Raw genomic sequence first — 26,523 nt, forward strand, 5'->3', positions numbered from 1 at the left:
GTGCATTCCAATAAATGAAGAACTCATTTTTTTTTGTTAAATTAATGGGTTTTAATTGGCTGTTCAAGACCAAACCATCCTCAAGTATTTGCTTTAGAACAGGGATAGTTTTATACTGTTCCTGGAAAGTCCATTTTCCTCTAAGCTACTGTGAGGACTGCAGCTAAGGTGAGGACAAGGATGGCAACTGATGTCATATTAGCTGTTACTCAGAAAGGCTATGGGCGTCAGGCTATAAAAGGCTGACAACACCCTTGACAAAAATGCTAAGGAAGCATTACAGAACACAAGTGTTATGAAACTAGTCCTTTAATTTACTCATTTTTGCCAGCTTCATTCACATACTTTTAGATACTACATGGCTGAATGAAAACACATTGTCAGTTAAAACAAAAATGGCAGGAAGCTGTACATTAGCATTGCTACTCAGCCATACATAAATACAAGAATTCTTTCCATTCCTTTAAAAAAAGGATAACTTTTTGGAAATGCCCAAGCTTCAGAATAGCTTAGCAGTCCACAATGTGGAAATTATTCTGATCTAGTTGGAGAGGCAAAATCCTTAAGGCATCCTGCGTCAAACTGACTCACATCTTCAGCTTCTACTACAGCTTCCCAAAAATAAATCTCTATGCCACTGTTAATCTCACAAGAAGAAATGGAATTCTGCTTAGTAGATGAGATAACACCACTGTTTTAAGGAGGGTATTTTATACTGGCCTGTATAGAAAAGGAAACAATGCTTAATCTTAGAAAAATGCTTTATTAATCCACCTGACACTTTCTTTTTTTCTCTTTCTTCACAATAATTTCTAGAATAAAGAGAAGTAGAAGTGAAATCATGAAAAAAAAGTTTGAAGTGAGAAACTAGGTGTAAGACTATATCTGACAAAATCAAAGACAAAATCACACATAAGCAAAAACATATGTAGGCATTCTTTTCGTACCAATAAGAACTCTCACATTTAAATCACCAAATTATTGTTCACAGAGCCTATACAGGACACCACTTTGGAATAATTTCTGAGAACTTTCTGAAGCTCGCCTAGAGATATTTCTGACAAAGGACTTTAGCTTCAGCATTACTAACCAGTGAGTGCTTCTTTCGTGAAGAGAGTTCAAGCGTTGTGTCATAGAGACTTTCAACAAAGTTCCTCAGACAAGGGACATTCACTTCATTTTTAACAGCCTGGAAAGAGACTTCAAGTCAGCATAAAGTTCTATCTCAAGCTGGCTTTTGTAATCCAACTTGAAGACTCGTACAAATAGAACTAACTTACAGCAGCTACTGGGACAAGAATTTCGACAAACAGACCCGCTAATGCATGTTTGATATCTTTGTCTTTAACTTCAAGAAAATAATGTGCACATTCCTGGAATAAAACGAAACAGAAAAGAAAGCTGTATATGAGCAGAATGAGGATATTTCCACACAAAAGCTGCTGTTTAAGCACTCACATTTCGTCACTTCACCTAACAATTTTATTCTATAATGTAATATTACCAATTTATGCATGTGACTATAGCCTAAATCCACCATATAAGAATAAGAATTGGCTGAGCAGACAAATTTGAGCATGATATAAAAGACTCATGCTAGTCAACGTTACATGATAAGCATTCCTACTCTCCATGTGTCTTTACTATATAACATTTTGAGAATAACAGCCATACACCAATGAAATCAATTACTAGAATCCAAATAATTGCACAGAACCCTGATTGCCGCATCTATAAAAGCAGTCTCTTTCTTTTATATGGAACCAGATTACCTGCATAAACTGTAAAGAGGCTTCAAAATCCTCCACTGGATACATCTTGATGCGAAAGAATTTCATTCCCATTATTAAACTGATAATGCTTTGAACAATGTAAGGGTTCTGCTCTTTATGCCTTAGTTCTTTTAATTCTGCCATAAATTTCTTCTTCACCGCTGGAAATCTATAATTTAAAAGGTACAATAATGTTTCTTTCAAAGGAATATTTTGATAACAAGAAAATTCATTGTAACGAACTTCAAGCACCTCCCCAATACATTTGTGTAGCAGGATTGAAATGTTTTATGTGAAGTAGAAGAGTAAAGGAATCAATATACAAAAGGAGTTCATGACATCAGCTCCTGAATTAAGTGGGAAATAAACTTATTCACAGACAAACAACTCACCAGATAACTGAAGTACAAAAATAAACCCACTTAATATTTTTAGTGATGAAGGGAAAACAACACAAAAATGGAAGACTTATATTTCAGGTAGAACATATAAGAAAGATATAGGAGCAAAAAGGAATATGAACTTTAAAGATTCTAAAATAATCTCTACTTTTTGAAACTGTTGTAACTAACTTCTGAGTAATTAATTGCAGAGTTGCCAAGTATCTGTGAAAGATCAATACAACCTCTGCAAATATTACAGGTTTATTTAATCAAAGACAGACAGATAGAAACCAATTTCACACATGCACAAATGTCTTTCTTTAATTCTCCATCTTGCCACTAATGTTCAGATAATATTGGGAATGGAGGACTGAACTCTTCAGCTTTATAAGGCACTGAATAAAACAAAGCAACCACACCCTATGGCATGAAAAGTCTGTTCGGGCTTTTGTGATGCACCATGTTCATAATTACTAAAATATCTCAAACACAAAATACCTTTCCATTACAGTGGTGCCCCGTATAGCGAGGTTAATCCGTTCCGAATTAACCCTCGCTATACGGAATCATCGCAAACGGGTAGGGGAAAGGTATTGGAACGCATTAAACTTCGTTTAATGCGTTCCAATACCTTCGTTACTTACCCGTTCAGCGAGGATTCCAGGTCCCGGCAGCCATTTTCGCGCCTTCGCTAAGCAAGGGCAGGGCGCGAAAACGGCTGCCGGCAGCCATTTCCGGGCTTCCGGCGGCCATTTTGGAACCGCCGATCAGCTGTTCGGCGGCTCCAAAATGGCCGCCGCAATACCCGATCTTCGCAATGCGGGTTTTCCCCATTGTGAAGATCGGGTATGTTTCCGTATAGCGATCCCGAAAAAGGGATCGCTATACAGAAACATCGCGATACGGTGCACTCGTTAAGCGAGGCACCACTGTATTTGGAAATGCTTCTCTATCCAGAATGTCTTTCCATGCACGGAGATTGATAACCTGTGGCCATGGATCTAATTTCATGCACGCAGGGAAAAACAGAATGTAGAGGGGAAGCTGAAAACAGCAGTGGAAAGCAGAAGAATCCTTCTGCAAATGATTCATTCAGAACTAGCAAGATAAATTTGCTCTTCTCCAGACAGCATGCTCGGCAAGTTGGAGGAAGGGGAGCAAAATAGTGGTTGTACAGAAAAGGAGAGAAAGTGGTGGTCCTTAGTCTCTATTCACTCTGATCCCATCCACCACTAGTGAGTGGCTCCTGACAGAGTATCCCTGGGGTAAGAGAAAAAGAGTTCCCATTCCAGCTCTAGACTTTTCATACATATTTCTTTATTCCTATCAGAGCATTGCATAATACAGTATAAAATTACGGACAAATATGAAATATAGATAAAATTAAAAACAAATTAAATGTTAAGATAATTAGTTTTGACCAGAAATGGGGTACTTCAATAGTATTATCTCAACCATTTGCTAGCTCTTCTTTTGTATATGTGATAAGGCAGAAATAGCATTTGCATAAGTGCTGCATTAACCGAATTTCTTCACAGTCACAGAAAATTTGTCCTGTATCCAGGTAGCCCTGTTTTACTTGATTATTCCTTGATATTCAATCTTCCTATTTCACTTTGAAGTCTCATTGACTTCCAGATGGTCTTGCTAGAGTCTCATCCTAGTAGGAGACAATCTTCAACATTCATCTATTCTACAAGGTTTGTTGTGTTTGTTCTCCATATGTTTAGCCTAGTTCTGGATCTGGAGCTTGAGATGTGTACAGAAAATTTTTGCTTGATTTTAACTTGATATTTCATTCAATAGTTGCTACACCTCTCCATATACTTCTGAAGGGGCATTGCCAGCCAAATAACATACTTTTTCAATAGGATTAGGTTTCAGGCAGCCAATAATAATCCTGCATCATTAAGAGATACATCCACATTTGGCATGTGCTGATTTATACGACATGATACTAGCATATTCTGTAGTGAAGTAGCACAGGGACAAACCTGCTGTTCTTATTGTTTGTGGGTGTGCACCCCAGTCTGGCCCACTCAGTATCCTAAGTATGACATTTCTGTTGGAAACTTTCTGTTTAGTGTTTAGACAATATTTATATAGATCAGGGTTTTAATTCAGCATGATGCTCAAATACTAAGAGGTGGGGCAATGTTCTAAAATATTTCCTTCCCAGATAACTCGGAGCTTCCTATCTGCTTCTTTTTCTTTATTTTTTAAACAGCTCTGTGTTTTTAAAGAGCTTGGTTCCCACTGGTTGTTTTTAAAATATAAATATAAAGATCTTCTAATGAAAAGGTTAGCTAGAGCTCAATGGCCTCAAAGGTTTCCCCCTGGACTGTCAAGGCTAGATCATCAGCATAGATGAATTTCCATAGATGACATCAGTGAAATAAATAAAATGGAGCCTTTATAAACCAATGTTGAATTTACTTTGAACTGCTTGATTGGATATAGAAGCTACCTTCCATGATTTCCTAGGTCTCTATGCCAAGACACAGTTTGATAAACAAAGTGCTCCTGAGTGGAATGATTTATTCCTTTAATTTCTCTTGCAAGAGGAAAAGCACACCCACCCAGGCTTTCTGAAAGAAACTGTAGAGTATTTCAGATTTCAACTACACTACTTATTTTAAATATACTTACTTTGCTTGTGCTAGCACCCCTATTACTTCAGCATACAGATCTGCAACAATGTGCATATTTCCCGTGTTAGGACCAAGGTACCTACCAAGAGATAAATCAAGATAGTTAAGAATATACAGGAGGTTTTCCCAGTCATAAAAATTGAATACTAAAGCTTTGGTTTGTCTTTGGATAACTGCAGACTCTCAATATCTAAGAAGGTACCAATATTTAGTCTGTTACTTATATAGTTCACTGGCCGAAATCCTGTTGCACAGCTCCACATGCACAACAGGAACAACATAAGAAGCAGTGGCAAATCACTGCTGATTAAAGGTTTCCTTTGGTTATTTCAGCAATTGTTATCCATTGTGTAAGAGTTGCATGCATTCAAAAATGTATGTATGTATGTATGTATGTATGTATGTATGTATGTATGTATGTATGTATGTATGTATGTATGTATGTATGTATGTATGTATGTATGTATGTATGTATGTATTTATTTATTTACTTACTTACTTATTTATTTATTTATTTATTTATTTGATTTCATTTCTATCCCGCCCATCTAGATCAAAGGTCTACTCTGGGTAGTTAAAAATTGCCAAAAGAAGTCTTCAATCAGTGGCAATTTGCTGCTGACAAGGATGTTATTCCCTTTGTGCACACAGAACGGTGCAACAGGATATTAACCATCATATGCCCACAAAAAGGTCTATAGAATTAAATTTAACCAATTCTGGGAGGGTATTTTAGAGTTCTCTATTATGCAGGGAAAAAACTTTGGCCAAGGTCAATGTTAGTCCTATTTACAGCAGAACCACTGAAATGAATAACATTGGTTAGCCAGAACTAACTTAGGTATCAATTATATAAATGGGTCTACTCTAGACAGTACTAACATATACTTTAGCCCCTTTTCTGATATGAAGACAGCTGGGCTGAAAAGTGATGGTATAGCAAACATGTACTGCAGACTAAATAGGATAAAGACATTCTCAGTTTTCACGGACCTTATACAAATGTTCATTTTATTACAGGGACTGATGGCTTTCTAGCAGAGCATATTTAATATCCTCACCAAACTACAACTCTTACGATTCTTGTGGGAGCCATGAAAATTTAAAACTAATATGAAACTGATGATATATGTTATCTGAAAACACACCATTGCTCCCAAAATGTATAGATACACACTATTCAGGATCATGGCTACATACTCCTGTTTCAAAGAATGGTTGGATCCCATCTTTACCTTCTTCAATGTAAAAAAAAAAAAAATACAACCTGATATTGTGAGAGATACAGTCAAAACTGTCATATCAACATTGTCTAAAACTTTTGAGAGTCCATATAAAAAAGCCTTACCCTTCTTTGTATTTAAAGTGCTTGAAAGCCAAATTAATAACATCATGTACCAAACCATCTATTACAGGATGAAGCTGAATCTGGAAAACAAGAGAACAAACAAACTAATATACATATATTTGTATATCATACCTAATCTCTATATCCTACATTTGGCACACATACATATTTTGAATTATCTATCTACCTACTTCATGTCTCCCCTTACTTGCTAACTCAAGTTGAATAATGAGAGGTTAACCACCTGAAATTGTAGTTCTTCGAGTGGACCTCTATGACTCACACCCTGGGTGATTCGCGCCTGCGCGGAGCCTCATTGGAAGATTCTAGAGCTCCTGCAGTAGCAATAAACACATTAGAATATGCCCCTCCTCACCTGCAAAAGTACCTTGGCGCCAAGCATCCCCTTTTAGTTGTGTCAACCGCTGCTTAATAGCAAGGGAACAATGGTGTGACAGATGGGCGGGATGTGTGAATCACAGAGGTCAACTCCAAGAACTACAATTACAGGTGGGTTACCTGTTGTTCTCCACGGCCTCTGTGAATCACACTCTGGGTGACTAATAAGCTGTCTTACCCAGAGGCAGGGTGTCACGCCAAAGTAGAGGCTAGAACAGCATGTCCAAATGTCGCATCAGACTTCTGCCGGAAGTTGAGTCTATAATGATAGATTAACGTGGATGGCTGTGCCCAAGTGGCAGAGGCGCAGACGTCTGGAAGACGTACGCCACGGAGAAAGGCTGTAGAGGCTGCCACTGCCCTGGTGAAGTGACGACGAACCACTCTAGGGGCTGGTTGTCGAGCAAGTTGATAAGACAAATGAATGGTAGAGGCGACCCATCTAGAGATAGATTGGGAAGTCACCTGACGGCCTTTTGTAGGTAGCTTATGAAGAGATGAGATGACTATCTAAAAGGTTGGGTACATTGGAGATAAAAAGCAAGAGCTCTTCTGACAACCAGCGTATGGAGTATTTTTTCTTGGTTTTAAGAAGGCAATGGAAAAAATGAAGGAAGGACAATCGGCTGGGAAAGATGAAATTGAGAGACAATTTTGGGGAGGAAGGAAATGTCCATGAATAACTTAACCTTATCGGGAAAATTTATAGATAAGGGTAGTCATAGCATAAAGCTGCCAATTCATTAGCTCGTCGAGCTACAAGAAAAGCTGTTTTAAAGGTGAGGAGTCTTATGTCAGTTGTAGCTTTGGTAAGCTGTTTCAAAAGAAACATTAGTGACCATTGTGGAGAGGGAGGTTGATTATTGGGGTAGATATGAGCGAGACCTTTCAGAAAATGTTTCGTTGTTGGATGTTTGAAGAAGTTTGCTGCTGGAGAATTTGGAGGTTTGTATGAAATTATTGCTGAAAGGTAGATTCTCAATGATGAGATGGAGAGGCCCTTGGATTTGAGATGTAGGAGAAAGCGGAGAACAGTTTAAAATGATGGATTCAGTGTCGAGGGATGGACCTTGGTGTCGAGCTTGGTGTCGTAACGGTGCCGGGATCAATGACTTGGATTTATTGGAAGACAGGAACTGTGTTGATGTAACAGAATGGAACAAGTGTCCATGGACCAGGATGAATATCGAGGATCGTTGATATCAGAGCCTGAGTTTCTGTGATGTCAAAATGGAGGTTGCCGATGCTATGGCATAGCAGTAGAATTAATGGATGCTGGCAATGCTTAGCGTGAAGAGTGATTTCCGTCATCTATTGTAGTAGGAAAGTATTGGGAGGATGGGGCTGCAAAAACCTCACGTGTGGATGAAATCTGCTTGACTGTCCGAGGTTTTTTCGATACCAAGTGGGGAGCAGGTTGAGGTATAGTCACCTCTTGGTGATGTGGCCGCTTCGACACCAATGGTTGTCAAGAGGTAGGCCGACTACTAGATGGTATTATTGAACCAGGTAAAACACCTGGTTAACTAGTTGGTTCAGTTTGTCGAGCAGAGCATTGGTCGGGGCAAATGCAAACCCAATGCGCATGGTGAGCATGGGTTTGAACCATACGCGATGAAGCGAGCTGTCGAGATTGTTGATGTTGACGGTTCTGGTTAAAGATCAGTGGGCAATCCGAGGGCATCGAATATGGAACGGTGTCGAGGTGTTCGGGATGGGAATCCTCAAGCAATGGAATAACCGAAGGACTGCTGGAAGGAATGGAAGGTTGTGGACTGGGAGGACATTAGTTGGTTGACTTCATCATCCCATTCTGGAGACTGAGAACAGGGTTGATGGGACGGAAGTCTGTCATCATTTGAGTGAGATCCGACCGAAATTGATTCAGAGAGTTGTGGTTGTGGTGGGATGTCTGTAGGCTTAGATTGTTTAGCTCGTTTAGCAATAACAGGCTCTGGAGCTGGAGCTGGAGAGCTTCAGTAGGTCTCTGACGTTTAGAAGTTGTTTTTGAAGTCGAGAACTTTGGTATTGAGGGTTTCGATTTGTGTGTCTTCAAGGTCTTAGACAATGCAGATGGAGAATCGAAATGAACTGGTGTAGCCAATGGATGTTGTTTTGATGATTCAGTAACAGCTTTTTCCATTACTTTGGTTTGGCAAGTGGCCCTACAGGGAAGTTGGTCCATTTGAACAGGTTGTAAGGATTGTTCCCAAAGTCAGAGTTTCAGCCTCGAGAGGCGATATCAAAGAACTCCGCACTTAAAATTTTTGCAATGGATATAGGAGGAAGTTTGATGTTGTTCTCCCAAACAGAAAAGGCACTTAGCGTGTCTGTCGGAAAATGGGGATCTTATTATCACAGACAACGCAGTGTTTAAGCAGGCCCAAAGGAGTCATGAATAGGAGAAAATAATTGAGGAGCAAAACTGATGATTGTGGGGGGGGGTGTGCTGTGGCCGGAGGCCGAGCGAGGGGAAAGGAAAAATCTCTGATGATAAAGATTTTGATCTAATAGGTTAAAAGAAAAAAAGATTGATAACAGGAAGGAATCAAGAATAAGCTATCTTTCTCTTTTACTCACAGAAGCAGAATTATGAGGCTCTCAACGTGGCAGTTGAAAGAAACTGAAAGGAGATGCTTGGCACCAAGGTACTTATGCGGGTAGGGAGAGGCACATTCTAATGTGTTTATTGCTACCGCAGAAGCTCTAGAATCTTCCGATGAGGCTCTGCGCAGGCGCGAATCACCCAGGGCGTGATTCACAGAAGGCCACGAAGAAGAACTTGAATTTCTCTTTCTTTCTTCCATTCTGTCACATAAATGATTTGCTCCATTCTTACACTTAAAGATACACCTTTACCCAATTATATGACACTAAGCTCAAATTGTATAGACAAGAGCATACAATGGAAACTCTCTGCCCCACTATTTTTCTTTACACTGGAATTCGAAATTTATTCCCCTAAAATTACAGTTTTCTTTCTAGAAAATGTGCTTAGAATGGAAACATTTGCAATTAGTACCATTTTATTTAATTTACTCAAGATATAGAAAGGTGCTTCTTTAAATAATTAGACATTATACTTCAGCAAATGTAGAAAAGAAACAATGCCTGATCAGGCAGAGAAGAGATGGAGAAAGTGTAAGGCACCCCAAAAGCCACTGACCACTCAAGCTTGAAGGAACAACAGTCATATGATTTGTGGAAACATGGGCCAGAACACAATTAGTTGGCTTTCACCTCTTGCTGGATATGTCAGAGAGGTCTGTTTCATACAGGCCACTTCCTCGTACCTATAGTGGCTTATGGTCCAAGAAGGGGATACAATACACCATGCCATTTGAGAGGTATGTGCCCTCCTTGCTATGCCCATGGCCAGCCTTGCATGTACACACACATGCATCATGTCATTAAAATGTCAGATCTTGCCCCAAAGGATGACAGTACACCAGTAACAGCATGACACATGCCTGCTGCACTTTAGTTTCTCTTTTCATCTAAGGAAGTTTGGTGGAAAGACAGGTTAGGAGAACAGAATATCAGGTAAGTTGAGAGCTCTGTTCTTCTTGGTGACAGATTTCCCTTTCTCCCAGGAAATTACTTACTGAGCTGACTAGTGCTTTACGGCAGTGGTTCTTAACCTTTGTTACTCAGATGCTTTTGAACTGCAACTCCCAGAAACCCCAGTCAGGACAGCTGGTGGTGAAGGCTTCTGGGAATTGCAGTCCAAAACTCCTGCGTAACCCAATATTAAGAACCAGTGCTTTAGGGCAATTATTTGCAAGAGGGAACATGCGTTGCTTAGAATAATGATTTCAGTAATCCTGCAGATGACACTATACACACACACAAACACACATACATTCTCAGATAACTTTGTCCACAGTACCATATGGACCTAAAACTAACCACACCAAGTATTCAATTGATACAACATATCTGGCTTTTTACTAACTCAAGGCTAATGATCCCCCCTTAGAAGCACTCAATTGGGAAGTACATCCATTTGTCAGTGTGTTCAGAAATCAGTCATAACATTGAATTCAGTATTTTAAAATAACATACCTGTTTCAAAACTTCTATTAATACTAAGGAAAAAATAAAATCAATAGCAAGATCTCTTCTTTCCATTAAATAATCTCTTTGCTGTTCATCACTGAAAAATCAGAGACAATAAATCCATTAACAATCAAACATCATGCATAGTTACTTAACTCAAATTAAACCAACAGTTTTTATTACAGGATTTGGAAAACCAAAGTATCAGTATAATAAAAAGGCAGAAGGATACTAAAAGTCTGGAATAATTGAACCAAGAAAAAAATCTGGCATATGAATCTGTGTCAAATGTTAAATCCTCATCCTTTCCAAATGTTTCCTTTCTTTCTTTAGTTTCCAGATTCAAGAGGCCCACAATGGTCTGGATGATGCTTCCTTAGAACACTTAATACTATCAGTTCATATAACTTCTGTGCTAGTGCAGGATACCGGCCTGCAGAAAGAGCCTTTGGTCTACCCTATTTGTGAAAAGAGAAACTGGGGAAACAATTTCATCATGATAAATTTTCTAGTCATTTCCCAGATATATGTTCACCTTTAGTACAGTTTCATTTTTAATTCCAAAAGGATGTTTGTTTGTGTTTTGCACTGCCACAGAAGCAACTGTGTTGACAACTTGGTCACCACTTCGCTTTGTCTAGAGTGCCTTCCACCCAGTGTAATTCTGGAACACTATTCTGGCAAAAGTGGGAAAGTAGCCAGCATAAATAAGGACAGTAGAATTTTGGGGGAAAATATGCAATATGACCTACTATTTCTTGGGGAGTAAGGTAAAAGAAAATATCCTGCTGTTTTCAAGAAAAACACCTTTTGAGAAATTTTGGCTCAGCCAGCACTGCTTGTCATTTTTAAGGATCCAGTACTTTCCCCAGGCTTTCCAAATGTTACATTTTTTTTGAAGGGATAGTGTGAATAGATTTTCATCCTCAAAAATAGATTTGCCTACTGTAGAGGCTCCATAATATAGCTTCTTCCCTGTAGCCTTGTATTGCTGCACCATAATTTGCCCTCCAACTTCCCAAAAGGTAGGTCTGTCTGTCTGTCTGTTTTTCTTCCTATTCATTCATTCATTCATTCATTCATTCATTCATTCATTCATTCATTCATTCATTCATTCATTCATTCATTCATTCATTCATTCATTCATTCATTCATTTATTTATTTGGATTTCTATCCCGCCTATCTAGACCAGTGGTTCTTAACCTTTGTTACTCGGATGCTTTTGAACTGCAACTCCCAGAAACCCCAGTCAGGACAGCTGGTGGTGAAGGCTTCTGGGAGTTGCAGTCCAAAACTCCTGAGTAACCCAAGGTTAAGAACCAGTGATCTAGACCAAAGGTCTACTCTATACGTTCATGAAAGAGGCTTCCATTCTTTCATGTCATTCTCTGGCTTTTTAAGAATTTATTTTCATTATATTTTTTGAACATTATATAACACTGGAAGGTAGCTCGGGGTTGTGCAGCTACCCACCCCCATTACCCATCTCACCATCACAGTGCAGCTTCCCAGCCTGACCACATTTTCTGATCTGAAAAAGCCCTGTGAAAGGAGTTACTTTGTGATATTTGACTCTGGGTTTTAATTAAAGTGTGGGAAACTGGAACTGGGGAAGGACTGACAGGTACAGCACAGGCGATCCCACAATGAAAGAATAAACATACACATAAGTACCTCTGCTGCCTCAAAAGTGAATTAGGCAAAAGAATTCTGAACTTCACCTATGAGTATTTTTACAAATTTCCTTTTATTCTGACAGTCTTTCCTAATGGTATACCCCTTTTGTCAGACTGGTTGACAAGGGTCAACATTTTCACAGAATAAATTTTTACCACAGGAATACTGTAGGAAATGAGGTGGGTGGGGGGATAATGGCCTCTCCAGCTATTGTTGGACGTTACTCACTACTAGCTATGGTGGACGGTTGATAGGAGCTGCACTATAATATCATGTGGAAGGACACACTTTACCCAGTAGTGTACTATCTTGCCCTTTTTTTATTCCTTAATACAACATGCACCGATACTTTAACCCACCAACTCACAAAGATAAATATGAAAACACATGCCTCTCCAAGGCTGGGTCGCAGTTTCTAAACAGGTGAACATGGCAACCAAATTTTTCATGGTAGCTCCAGGAATCAAAAACATTAACAGCAAAATGTATATAACAAGTGCATGTCACTTGCCTATTGTTTCCGCCAGAACTAGATTTTTTTAAAAAAATGCTGTACCCATTGTTAGACTAACTCATCTATCCTTCTCATGACACTTGTTTATGGTAATTTTTTTTCAGTCACCCATAAGACTTGGCAACCAGTATTTATAATGTAAAGGTGCATACCTTTTGGATTTAGTGCTTGTTCTTGGTCTGTATTCATGAGATTCATCCTCTATGCCATTTTGCCTTTTATACCAATCAAACAAAGTGCGCAGGATGGAAGGCAGACAATACTCTGAAAGTGAGCTCATTGAGCTTATTACCTGGAGGGAAAAAGCACAAAGATATTTTTGAAGTGTTTTAATACTGCCTTATGGAATCTAACACAGCTTTTCATCAATTGTTTAGTTTGTTCTGAATTCAGACAATAAGCCATTTTCTTGCTTAGTATTTTCCTTGGGGATGGTAAAGGACTGAAAAAGAAAAGAGCCTTTTAAAAATGTATTTAGAATACTTTTATGGTGTTCCATACTGCAAAACCTTCCAAAGGCGAATTACAAAAGAGTATCAGTCCGTAGGGTAACTTAGCTTCACAAATGTAACAGAGATATTACACTTTCAAGTTATTTTCAGTTTAACTCATTTACAAATGTAAACTAGAACACATTAGGAATTTCTATTGATTTGATGGAATACAAATATTTGTAAAAAATAAAACAAAAATCGAGAAAAGAGAAGGGAGAAGGAAGTGGAACTGGGTAAATAGAGGTGAATGTGTATTTATGTCTATCACATATATCTTATCTTATTTGCAGTAGCCTTGGGGGACTAAGAGACAAAGACTATATGGAAAACGTTTGTCTACATGGAAGAAGAGGCAACAAGGATATCTTACATTCTCTTTGTTTACTGTGTTCTACTACCTACAGCTGCCAAAGACTAAACTGCATGAGACACAGGGGAAAAAAGTGACTGGATCTCCTGGCACTTTTTGAGGTAGACAAGTCCTTTCGCCATTGTATCAGAGTGAAGTGATGGGAAAGGGATTAAGCATGTCATTTGCATAGTCTAACTGCTGGACAGCTTAGACCAGTGGTGGCGAACCTTTTTGGGCTCGTGTGCCCAAACTGGGGGGGGGGGGACACAAAACCATCGGTGGCATCCTGCAGCAGTGGTGGTGGAGGAGGAACCGGAAGTGGCGGGTGTGGAACCGGAAGTGGCAGCGAAAGGGGGAATCCTGGCACAGAGGTGCCTCGAGACCCCACTCCAGGTTCGCCTGATAAAGCACCAGCACTGCGGCTGCAGCCGCCTTCTCAGGTTTGGCTGCACGGGTGGGGGGAGGCAGAGTAGCGATCCGGCGACTTATGGCTCGTGTGCCAGCAGAAAGGTCTCCGCATGCCAGCTGTGGCACGGGTGCAGTAGGTTCACCATCTCTGGCTTAGACCATGCAGATGACATGGTTTAAGATATCTGGCTGTGGAACCAGAAGATGATCCACAGGGTCCTTTACAGCTCAATTCTAAAACTATTAAGACTAATACAACTTGTCCCTTAATTGCTAGTTTTTCAAAGAGAATACGTACATGTATAACTATGTTTTTGTGCTGGAATAGAATGGGAGACATGGGGAAATCAAGCTACAAGTTTCCTGCCGCTTGTCTATTTTAGCCCTCTAGTAATATGTATTTTTAAAGATGAACTGAATACAACTTTTTCAAACTGAATGAATATCTGGATGCAAATAAGTTATTTAAAATAATTCTACATGTTTCCAAAACTCAAAGGGTATACCTGTTTGAATATAAGAAATAAAAATAAACAATGTATCTTTTAATCTCAGTCTCTCCCAACCACTTTGAGTTTTAATTAGATTCAATTAACACTTGTGGCCCGCTTGCTTAGGCCTCCTTATATCTTGCTACAAACATATTTAGCCTTTCTTTCAATCTCCCATCTAACTGCATCTCCACTTTCTTTGCTGATGGAGTTTCTTGGACATTCAGTCTTAAGAATTCCTAAGGTGCAACCAAGAACATGTTTTTTCACCAGCCCTACAGCTATTTTCCTGACTTTATCTCTGTGGACACAGTGAGACTGATATACTACCAACAGGATATTTTTATGGGTGTGCTAATCCTTCATTTTGCATAGAGCTCTTTACCTGGACAGCTGCAACACCTTTCAAGCCAAGCGTGGCCTGTGTAACTCAAAGGTGAGAAGCCAGCAAATGCCTCTCGACCTACAGACTCCCAAATTATTAGAGACTGTGCCAAAAGGAATGCAAACTAAACACACACCAGTTGTATGTCCTCTGATATATTTACACAGGGTGTCTTTCGCTTTTTCAATATTTCTGTCGTTGGACTTCTAATGCAGGAAGGAAGGGTGGATTTTGCAGAGACTGGCTCTTGGAATACAGGAAGGGAGGAAAGTCTAGTCAGCAAGCTGGTTACTCAACTCCTCCATTTACTGGAATCAAAGCCAGTGGTAGAGATGAATTCTAGCTCTGTGTTGCTGCTGAAGGGGAGTATGCAGATATACAAATGTGTCCTTGTTGCACAAAATGATCGTGTTCTTCCATCTTAAATGAGCTACAGAGTGCATGGTCTGAAGATACCACTGAGCTGTTTAAACACTCTGCTCACTGGGCATTTAAAGTAGTCTATATAAATGCATTCTTTATACTCAATTTTGGCAGATTTGTAAAAAATAAATCAACTAAGACATGCCCACAAGCATTCCACCATATATATAGTATTACCAAAATGTTGCCTTGATGCAATCATAATAGAAATTAAACTATATTGTAAGAGAATCAATAGGCTCACCTAGGTGCCCAAGGGATGAATTAACTAAAATAAGAGCATCTATAATTTCTTATTCATATTTTACAAGTCTAATGTTTACATTAAAAAGGGTCCACTATGAAGAGTGCCTTCACTTTACCTTTGTGCACTCCATTACCTCAGACACTGTTCATTACGGTCAGTATATTAGGAATATCTGAGCTGTATGGAGAGAGATGTGTCTAAGGATGATGGAGTGTGTGAAGGTAAAGCTGGAGGGAATTCTTATAGCTTCATCTATGTGATGTTTGTCAAGAAAGAAATGACAACATTCCATACACCACTTTATATGTACAAGGAACTTGAACAAATGTAGCTGTTCCTGTAAGTCCTAGTTTGGCCCTCAATTCTTACAGTATTGTGCATATGAAAAGGGGTCTCCATTCATAAAATGCTGAGGTAAGAATGGGCTTCCCCATTCACTGATACTTACATTCAACATACTCCTTTGCTTACATTCTCCACAGAGACAGCTTTTGATATTTAAGATAGTTAGGAACCTCATCATAGCTTGGAAGTATGGAGTAAATTCTATTGTAAATCCTTTCTAATGGACACACTGAATCATCTGCTTAGTGTGATTCAATGGGTCTACTCTAGTTAGGACTACTAATTGACCCAGGCCTCTAAGCACATATAGGAACAGTTATTTAATCTGGTTACTGTGATGTGTTTTCTTTTTCCTGTGAATAAAATGGGTCCTAAGGCCCAGCTAAACATGACAGAATTTGGGTGCAATACATATTGGACTGCTTGTGGCACAGTGTGGTTTGAGCTATTTTCGAGGGACCAGATGATGTACAGGAAATTGCGAACCAGTTTGACCCAGCTTTGTGGCGAGAAGCAGGACTCCTCTTCTTTTGGAGCTGGGCTGGAGCAATCAGGACTGGATTGAGGATACACAAAAGGTACATTTTAAGGGAAATCTCACTAAGGGGAGCTACCCTTTCCAGCATCATCCAAGATGATCTTACATCAACATCTGAATATACCAGTAGCAATTTTTTTAAGCTTGGGCATCTTTCTGTTTACATGGAAAGTAAAAGATGGAATGTCTGATTTCCACAGCAGAAGAATCAAAAGAGTACAGAAGCTAAACTTATCACTTCTTCATCATATTTCCTTGCCATATTTAATTTCAGCTACTTTTCTTTTATCTCAGTTTCAACTGTGAAACAAAGCTGGGAGAAAACTGCTGGAGCCATGAAAGATGTTGTATGGCAAAGGAACAGCAGATTTCAGCTTCCTTTACCTACATGTCCCCTCATGCAGAAAACAAACAAACAAACAAAAGTTTTATATATTAACAGAACAACTGAAAAAATTCACCCATCACAGTTTTATATATGCATACCATTACTCACTCATAATTATCAATAAAGTAATTCATCCAACACTATTAGATAATCATCATTTATATAAAAAAAGAACAAAATTTTAAAAATGCAGCATGCATAATGCAATTCAATACACAACATAGCAAATAAGGGGAAAAATAAAAGAATAAGCAACTAATTGTGGTTCTGAGTTGGCAGATGGTACATGCAAACAAATGAATTTCTACAGAAAGTATGGACTGGGTGACTAGAGTAACTACTTCAGCGAATAAATATAAAATTGAATTTTCCTTTAGTTTCAATTCCTATTTGTCTATTTTACATTAATGCTAGGCTTTTTTTCTAATTTTACTATGACTTATATTTTTATTTCTCAGCTGTCTTGAGCTTAATTTTTCCATAGACATTTGGGATATAACCATTGAAACAAACAAACAAACAAACAAACATGTAAGCAAAATAGAACTGTGCAAATTTAGATTAAGGTATTAAATGAAGCTAAATCTAATTGCTAGTCTGAACTGGAGTAAGCCCACTGAAAAGGGACTAGTCAAGGAACCACTTATGTAAATCCATTTAACTTAAGGGGTCTACTGTAGCTGGAACTGTCAGTCGGACGTAGCTTATCATTTTCCCTTTTTATGACAGTAGTTGCTTTACAGTTATCCAGTGGACCCAGAAGAAACAAGCCAGAATAGCATTTTAAACAAATCTACCAAAGAACTGTAAAGCCCAGAACTAAACATATTAGTCCAAAGTACTTCTCACTGAATTCAAGGGAATTTATACTTTACTTTAAAACTAAAACTATGTGATCTTACAGAACTCTTCAGTTGGGATCTAAATTTGCACAGGTTTGTTTATTGAATGAAAACAAGTATAGCTTCCTTTAGTTCTGTTCTACGTAGTTTTTATAGTTCTTTGCAGACTGAGAAAATATACCCATTTGTAGCATTCTGACACACAAATTGTCTTCTCAGTAATAAGGGAACAGTGGGAAAGCTTCTTTCTGCCGTTCACTGTGACATTTTTAAAGCAAAACTAACATTTTCCTTGTCTTAGATATGTACAGTATTAGGTTTCCTGAATGATTTAGTTAAATGTCCATTTGTCTTAACTGGGGACTAATGACTGAAAACCCTTTTCTTTAAATAGGTTATCAATTGGTTGCTTAAAGTTCAAGCATTCCTGAACCAAGTATGTTCAATATCGTAGAAAGATTGCTTATTACTAAGTAATATCTATCTGTCTGTCTGTCTGTCTGTCTGTCTGTCTGTCTGTCTGTCTGTCTGTCTGTCTGTCTGTCTGTCTGTCTCTCCTTCTAGGGTTTTCACACTACAGTGGGGTCTTGACTTGAGAACTTAATCCGTATTGGAAGGCGGTTCTCAAGTCAAAAAGTTCTCAAGTCAAATCTGCATTTCCCATAGGAATGCATTGAAAACCATTTAATCCGTATCTGCTCTTTTCCGTCCATAGAAACTAATGGGAAGCTGCTATTCCGCCTTCGACCACTAGAGGGGGATATTTTGTTTCTTTTTTTCTTAGGTCAAGAAAGGTTCAGGCAAGGCAGGGAAAATACAGTCCAGGCAGTACAGTACCAGGCAGTCCGAAGACTGTCTCCCAATCCACTCTCTAAACGCTGGGAGGAGTGAGGAAGCAGACAGGCAGCCTTTTCACTGGCCAACAGTTAACTGAAAGTTCAAATTTTGCACTTTCCCTGCCTCCCACGTGGTTTTTTTCCAGTTCTTAACTCAAATCTAAGTATGTAAGTCAAGTCAATATTTTCCTATGAGAGTGGTTCTTAAGTCAAAATGTTCTTAACTCAAGCCGTTCTTAAGTCAAGACCCCACTGTACTCAGATCAGCTCACGGCAATTTAAACAAATTTAAAAACCATATACAATGGTTTTTAAATATAAGAAATGTAACAAACGAAAATAGGCAGAGAATACAATAGTATCAAAGGCATGCAACAAAGAGATACAATGGCTTGATTTTAAGAAGCACCTACAGAAAAGGGAGGACTTTTCTGAGACCCTTCACTCAGCAGACACTCTCCAAAGCCTACCTCAAGGGTCAGGTGATTCTCCTGAACAGTAAAAGCAGAGAAGATTATTTCAAAAATAGGTGCTTCTGCTGGATTTTTGGTGATCCATTTGTCCCACTACACCACAGGCTACCTATTCAGGAAGATCCTTTAACCCTCAAGGGAGGCTTTCAGAGGGCTTGGGAAAGAAAGAGGCACATTCTCTTTCTACCAGCCTCCTTTAGGATCCAAGCCTATATATATTGTTCATGGGAACACATCAAAAAGGGCATCATAATTTTTGCTAGACTGAAGGGGAAACTGCCATGAAAAATAATAATCCATCTTTTAAATTTTTGCAGACAAAGCAAACCGCAGAGGTTGGTAAGCCACAGTCATAGACACAATGGCCGCACAATATAGGCCTGCTTTGAAAGTGATAGGTCCAAAAACTAGGAGTGAGACTTGAAGACCATAGCTTTGTTGAAACAGGGACCTCCAACAAAAGGTCCTCTCTCAAATCAAGGGCTCTCATAAGAGAGATGAATGATAAACACTTAGCACTGCACAAACCCCAGACAAATAGGAAGTTGCAAGGGAAAAAAACCAGTGACTCCACTGTACCGAAGATGTTTCATCCTGACCCCCTGAATCAAGGTGTATGTGTTTTAAAATCACTAAAATACTGTAAATTTTCAAAGTAAGTTTGGGCCATAAGCAAAAACTCCCTAGAGCTGTTGAATCTAACGTTAGATATCTACAGTATTTCTTCTCAGGTTTTTGACTTGCCTAAAGAATTTGAACATTATCCAGCACATTAAAGTTTTTTTTATTCAAAAAAGATTTTCCATGCGGATAAACACGTTTTAGGTTCAGTTCTGGATCTGCTTTCCTTTGGGGCTTGACACTATTTTACACCAAAGCTTGTGTAAAATAGTTGAGATTCTGATCTCAAAATGTATTAAATATAAAGGTTGTATAGCAGAAAGTAAAATAGCTGATTTTACCTGAGTAGATTCAGAAGGTTTAAGGACTTGATGTTGTACAGCTGTAGAAAATGATGTAACTTTATGTAAGTAGAAAATTAAGTAATGTATTTTCTGATTGGTCCCAAGAATGTATAGAAGTCATGTGTAAAGGGGACATTTATCTGCTGTAAGTCAGATCACTTTTTTCTATGCTACGTCTTGTACCATGTCATGTTGTGCTGACAGATGAATGTCTATTGTCTCTGTTAATATGCTAAATAGACGAAGTTGGTATTTTACTCTCTGAGTGTTATAGTGTCTTTGCACCTTGGTATCTCCTAACTCTGCTTATGTCCTGAGAACATATATTATACCAAATTCTCAACACGTATATTGTTTTAATGATAACTAGATGTCTAAATGCCAGTGGGCTTTTGAGGTAAATGGAAGTGAACTAAAAATAAATCAATCCAAAGATGGGAAAGAGGGGCAGGGGCAGGAAGAGGAACCAAGGGAATTTAAGAAATGTCAGTTTGATTCAGGCACTAGAATGCTCTCTGAGTGTATCAGAAACATCTCACTGCAATTGTAAAGCAACTTTGTGATTTTTTTAGAGGCATAGTAATATTTAGTGTTCTACAGGCACAATATTTTTGTTAGAATAGGTTATAAGGGCTGAAATTAAACTAGAATTTTATTTTGTTTTGAAAAATGTTTAGGAGCATCAAAAGCAAAAACAGCCAATTGGTATTATTTGGTTTACAATGCATTTTGAGGAACCACCAAAGCTTTATGCACACATATCACAGCTGATTTGTAGATATGGCAAGCTCAGACTCTATACATGTACTGCCTTAGGTACTACAATGAGCAAACATGCAATTTTCTCTAGAAGAAGGTATTATTTCTCCTGACACCTGGCATTTAGACAAACAGGAGTCCTGCCCAGCAACTGCTGACCTTAAGATGGTGAATACTGTATACAGTGTTGTTTATGGATATTCTGAAAACTCTCTTACAATGCTGAGATTTTCAATGCTTTTCCTGATGCAGTTCTATTAGTTGCTTTCACTTGGAAGTTTTGTCCATTCAGTAATCAAAAAAAAAAAAAAAAAAAAAAAAAAACCTCTATAAGCATACAAAATTACTGACCACAACTGCTATGCATTTGTATTAGGGCTCTGCAAGGGCACCCTTGCTTGGGGCTATATTTGGTTATTCAGATTTGGGTTTTATTCGATCTGGATGTTGCCTAATCCAAGTCAGACCCAAATCTTTACTTCTATTGATTTTCACTGGGAAATTAAAATAGCTGTAACTTTATTTTTTTTTCATGGATGGGCATGAATCTGGAGATTGTGTAGCCTTCTTACAGATTATTCCTGCCAAATTCCAAACAAATGAGCTGAAGAGGCTTTATGCCAACCACTTTTAAAATATGTTTTTTTTTTCATATAACGGTATGAAACTTGGCTAAACTGCAGATCCTTCTGTTATTATGATTCCTAGTAAGTTTTGTTCAGATAAGTCCAAGAGTTTTGGTTGTTATTTGCTTTTGTTTTGGTGCTATCCCATTTTACATGTTGCTTTTATATGCCCAAAATTTGCTAATATGCTTCTTGAGCAAATCTCTAGGATAATATCTGTGATTTATGTTTGATGCATCTTCTCTTTGACATATCATGTAACAATCGAAAAAGCACACTGGAAACATAGATTAAAATCAAAACCAAGCACAATCAAAACCCAAAATTTGTGTGTGGGGAATGTAAGAGCATAACTGGAGCGTCACTGCCTAATAAAAGTGCTACCAAGAACTCTAATACCAAGACACAGACTTATACAAATAAAGAACAAACATAAGACTAGATTGGGAAAGAAGGGAAAGAAGGAATTAAGGTTGGATTCTGAAAGAATGAAAGAAAGATAAATGATCATGAAGTTCCAACCAGGTCATTGGAGGGGGGAAGGTTTCTTTTTATTCTCGTAACTCATTTGGCAAAGCATGAGCTGGACAATGATGGCAATTGCTTTATGGTAACAGAAACACAGTCTTGGTGACTTGCTGAATTCTCAAGTTCTGTCAAGATGAAAGGTAAAGGCTTGACATTTAAAGCACGTAAAGATATATTTTAAAAAATCTTGGGTGCCATGAAGAAATGTGGAATTACACTACCGTAACTGATGTAGGAATCAGAAAGTACTCCAGACACAAAGATTATATATATCTGAAGTACAACCCCGCCTTCATGAAAAATGAGGAAAGGAGGATCCATTCACAAATCACAAAGTTTACTCATTCTTGGCAATCAGGAATGCAGTTTTAAAGGAAAGCAGTCTTAAGTGTAAAACAGCCATTGGTTCAAACAGTGGTGACAAAAATTGCACAAACATTTTGGAACAGTACTGTAAGAAAATCAGAGAATAAAGCCTTCTTGGCTCCAAGGTAGGAGGCAAATAAGGAGCAACAAGCAGATTTGCATACAATTGCAATGAACCAGAAGCAGAAGAATGTGGGGGTAGATCCCTTGAAATACTTGCTGGTAGTCAGAGTCAACAAACCAGACTGGGAGCTAAGAGTTGAAGGTAGAGGTGGTAAAAGAGATGTATCACTACCTAAGATATTAAGAATCACACATAATACATTTATCTCTATCCAATGACCCTATGAACAAGAAACACAAAAGAGGATTAACCTATAGTATTCAGATTAACAAAATGATAGCTTTGGCAGCAAAGTGACAGAATCTAGGATTAGTCAAGACAATTAACGTTACCCCAAATAATTACTACAGACTTTTCAATGATCTGCTACTTGCAGTTAAAGAGAAGCAAAAGGAATAAGAAGCACACAAGAAATCTTAGATTTCTGTATAATATAAATGAACCCCAAATCCCACTTGCAAACACTGTGGCTGTAAAATGCTGGTGTAATTCTTGGCTGAGACTGCAACCTACTGCTATGAAGTAACAAAGTCCTACTGTCCTCCCCTCCCATCATATTATCTGGTGCTTTCCTTATATGGTCCTGTTGTGAAATAATGTGGAGATACGCTGTCTAGCATTCCTTTAGTATACAAATTGTGAATCCATCTAAAGCAATTTAGACTAATCCAGATTTACTTTCGATCTTATCCAAACTGGTCCAATTCAGTTTAGAATTCAGGAAAACTTGGTTGTACAGCCTTATCTTATGCATACACTCTCAGTACAAGAGACAAGACCAAATAATAGAATTTTACCAAAGGTTATATGAATTAACAGACACAAATCTTTCAGAATTGTCCATAAATAGAAGGACAAAAGCATAAGAACCCAGCCAAAATTTTAAGAAAATGTGCATGGAAGGAAAGATATTAGGACAGCCATACATTTTAACTGTCCAACTTTTTTCTTTGGATTTTGTTATTCCAAATTACAAGGACATAACCTTCCTCTTGCATTTTGACATTCTGACTTCATAAGGGCCAACATTCATGTCTGGAATAAGTACTATTTCTTTAGATTAACATGGCGCAGGATGAAATCTTGATCAGATCTTTCCACATATTTGTTTGTCTTATTTGCTTACATGTTTTGTTTCACATGGATGTATTGATAAAGTGAAAGGAGAGGAAAGAAGAAGAGAAAGAATGAAAACAAAGAGAAATCTGTGACAACTCTGCATCCCCCTCCCCCATGTTGCAATTAGTTTTGAAAATTGTTCAAGGAAACTAATATAAAATTGTTCAATGAAACTAATACAGTATCCATAAATGATTGCTAAAATAGATGTTAAGTCTGGAAAGGAATAGATTTGGATTTGATTGACTGTTTTATCCACCCACCTTGTTTCAGGAAGATAAACAAGGGCTCCTATTCTGATTAAGAATTTTTGAGATCTCTGGGGCATTTAAGAACTTTTCTAGAGACAGATTTGGACTCTAAAATAGTACTCAAGCTATGGAAAGGCAGGCACTAGGGACAGGAAATATTGCTACTGATGGTGCTGAAATTAAGAACAATTTAGAAATGCCAGGTGAAACCTGGATATGATCAAGCCATGTTAACACTTCGGTTCTCATGCACATCTCCAAAATCAAGAAGAAAGGCTGTAAGTGCCTTGTGTATGAGTTTGCTTCATGAATTTCTGCCAGCAGGCACACAGTAATGCTCAATGTAGTGTTCCTGTTTCAGACACATAGCAATGGCCCTTCCTTCTTTTAAACTAGACTTTTAAAAAATAAACACAACTGATGCAATTGGTTGTGTGTATGGGAAACAGAGAGAGACTTCCAGAGAGAAATAAGTGCCAAAGCTCAAATCTTTATCTGTGTGGACAAACAAATTCACAATGTCCTCAACCAAAGCTCTGTAGAAGGTTCATTATAATTACATTTTGTCAATAAAAGTATTTTTATGCTCCCTTCATTCTTACAGATCATGGCAGTATACAATAACTGTAATTATACTTTACTTTATATAGTCATGAACAAATATAAGCAGCATTGTAAATCAGAAGCAGCAGCAGCAGAAAGAATAAAACAGCCAAAGCAAGATGGGTGAGTTTACAATGCAGGACAAGACAGAGAGGTCTTGAGGGTGGGCACTCCTGTCATCAGTGGTTTGGGAAGCTCCCTCTCTTTTGGGGAAGCAACTCTCACGGTCTCACCACAAAGAGTGTGGTCAGCAGCTTGGGGGTCCCTCTTGACCCAGCGCTTGCCATGGAATCCCAGGTAATGTCTGCAGTCCGCACCGCCCATTTACATCTTCGGCAGATAGGCCAGCTGCATTCCTATCTTGATGTTGGGGCACTCACCACACTTGTCCATGCGCTCATAGTCTCAAGATTAGACTACTGCAATGCACACTACGTGGGGCTTCCCTTGAGATTGATGAGGAAACTTCAAATGGTCCAGAACACGGTGGTCAGATTACTAACTGGAGTGAAAAAATATCATATTTCCACCACTTTGGCTGCCTTACACTGGTTACCCATTAGATTCCACATCGATTTCAAGGTTCTAATGATTACATATAAAGCCCTAAACGGTTTAGGACCTGAATACCTGTCAGAGTGCCTTCTTCTAGTTCTACCCGTGTCACTCGTTCTAACCTGTCTGGGTGGCTGAGAGGCTTAACTCCAAGAGGGGCCCGGAAGGAAGGAACTAGAAACCGGGCTTTCTCGGCAGTGGCCCCTCACCTTTGGAACATCCTCCTCTCTGAGATCTGCCTGGATCCCTCGCTGGGAGTTTTTGAGAGTAAACTGAAGACTTGGCGCTTCAGACAGGCCTTCCCTCCTGCCACTACATAATTTTTTCCCCTCTGGTTTTTGGCTTGTCTTAGTCTTTTTATTGATGATTTTGATTTTATTGCCTTTTTGGACTGTAAACTGCCCAGAGTAGATTCATCTAGATGGGCGATATAAAAGCCAAATGGATGGACGGACGGACGGACGGACGGACGGACCAACAGACAGACAGACAGACAGACAGACAGACAGACAGACAGACAGACAGACAGACAGACAGACAGACAGACAGACAGACAGACAGACAGACAGACAGACAGACAGATAAAATGCCTGTGCATCCTGGACACTTGAAATATCAACATCAGTAACAGCTGTGGGAATGAGAGGGGCACCCCAGTGGGAAAGTCTCTGTTCCCTATTGTCCCATTATGTAGGTAAAGACTTCCCTAATAGCTGCAAAACATGTACAGTTTGGCTCTCAGGTTGTGTAGAGCTTTAAAAAAATAAGCCCCAGTTCCCCAAATCGGGGACAGATACAAAGAGGCAAGCAGTGCAGTTCCTTCAAAGTCATTGTAATGTGATCCCACCTGGCTGTACTAGTTAAAATCAATATAGATACACCTAGATGCATCGCCAAGGTTAGGACAGACTGCATCAAGAACAAATGCAAACGGTTTAGGACCTCGATACTTGGCGGAAGGCCTGCTTCCACCAAGGTCTACCCGGATCACCCAAGCGAGTCAGGAAGTGAGGCTGAGGAGCCTGACGCCGAGAGAGGGCCGGAAGGAGAAGACACAAAACCGGGTCTTCTTGGCGGTGGCTCCTCGCCTCTGGGACAATCTCCCTCCGGAGATTCGTGCGGCCCCTACGCTGGGCATCTTCAAAACCCAATTAAAAACATGGTTGTTCATTCAGGCCTTCCCTCCAGCCAATTCTTGATTTTCTTTTTCTTAATTTCCCTATTTTTAGGGAACAACAACCATTAGATCCTGGCCGTGAAAGCCTTCACGAATACATTAAGTCCAGTGTCATTCTTAAACTGAGTTTCAGGGGCAGGGTATCCCAAATAAAACAGATTGCATTGTTGTTTCATACGAGAACTTCTATCTTGCCCTGATTAAGTTTCTATTTATTAACCATAATCCAGCCCATTACTGTTTCATATCATCTATTCTGCACATCAATATCTTCATCAGCTATTAATTGATAGTTGTATTAACAACCTCGCCACACAGATATCTTCTGAGACCTCTCTCCTGACAACGCTCATCAGGGCAATTAAACAATGTGGCCTAAACGTGGCTTGAACTGGGCTTAAATAAGGAAACTTCTTTAACCCTG

The 26,523-nt window shown here is 38.9% G+C and overlaps 1 protein-coding gene across 12 annotated transcripts in view; it reads right to left on the bottom strand.

Moving 5' to 3' along the window:
- FRY (FRY microtubule binding protein) overlaps positions 1-26,523 on the bottom strand; it is a 249,737-nt gene that overhangs the window by 121,840 nt on the left and 101,374 nt on the right. For all 12 annotated transcript variants that reach the window (XR_012085008.2, XM_072993766.2, XM_078389991.1 and 9 more), the window contains 7 exons: positions 12,957-13,096; positions 10,619-10,709; positions 6,155-6,234; positions 4,805-4,885; positions 1,773-1,941; positions 1,281-1,373; positions 1,091-1,189 (listed from right to left, as the gene is read on the bottom strand). Coding sequence is in view for 11 of the 12 variants with exons in the window: in XM_072993766.2 (XP_072849867.2) it covers positions 1,091-1,189; positions 1,281-1,373; positions 1,773-1,941; positions 4,805-4,885; positions 6,155-6,234; positions 10,619-10,709; positions 12,957-13,096 (753 nt within the window). In the remaining variant the exon portion in view is untranslated. The remainder of the gene's footprint in view (positions 1-1,090; positions 1,190-1,280; positions 1,374-1,772; positions 1,942-4,804; positions 4,886-6,154; positions 6,235-10,618; positions 10,710-12,956; positions 13,097-26,523) is intronic.

This window comes from Pogona vitticeps, chromosome 3 (assembly GCF_051106095.1).
Source record: "Pogona vitticeps strain Pit_001003342236 chromosome 3, PviZW2.1, whole genome shotgun sequence".
Classification (NCBI taxonomy): Eukaryota; Metazoa; Chordata; class Lepidosauria; order Squamata; family Agamidae; genus Pogona; species Pogona vitticeps.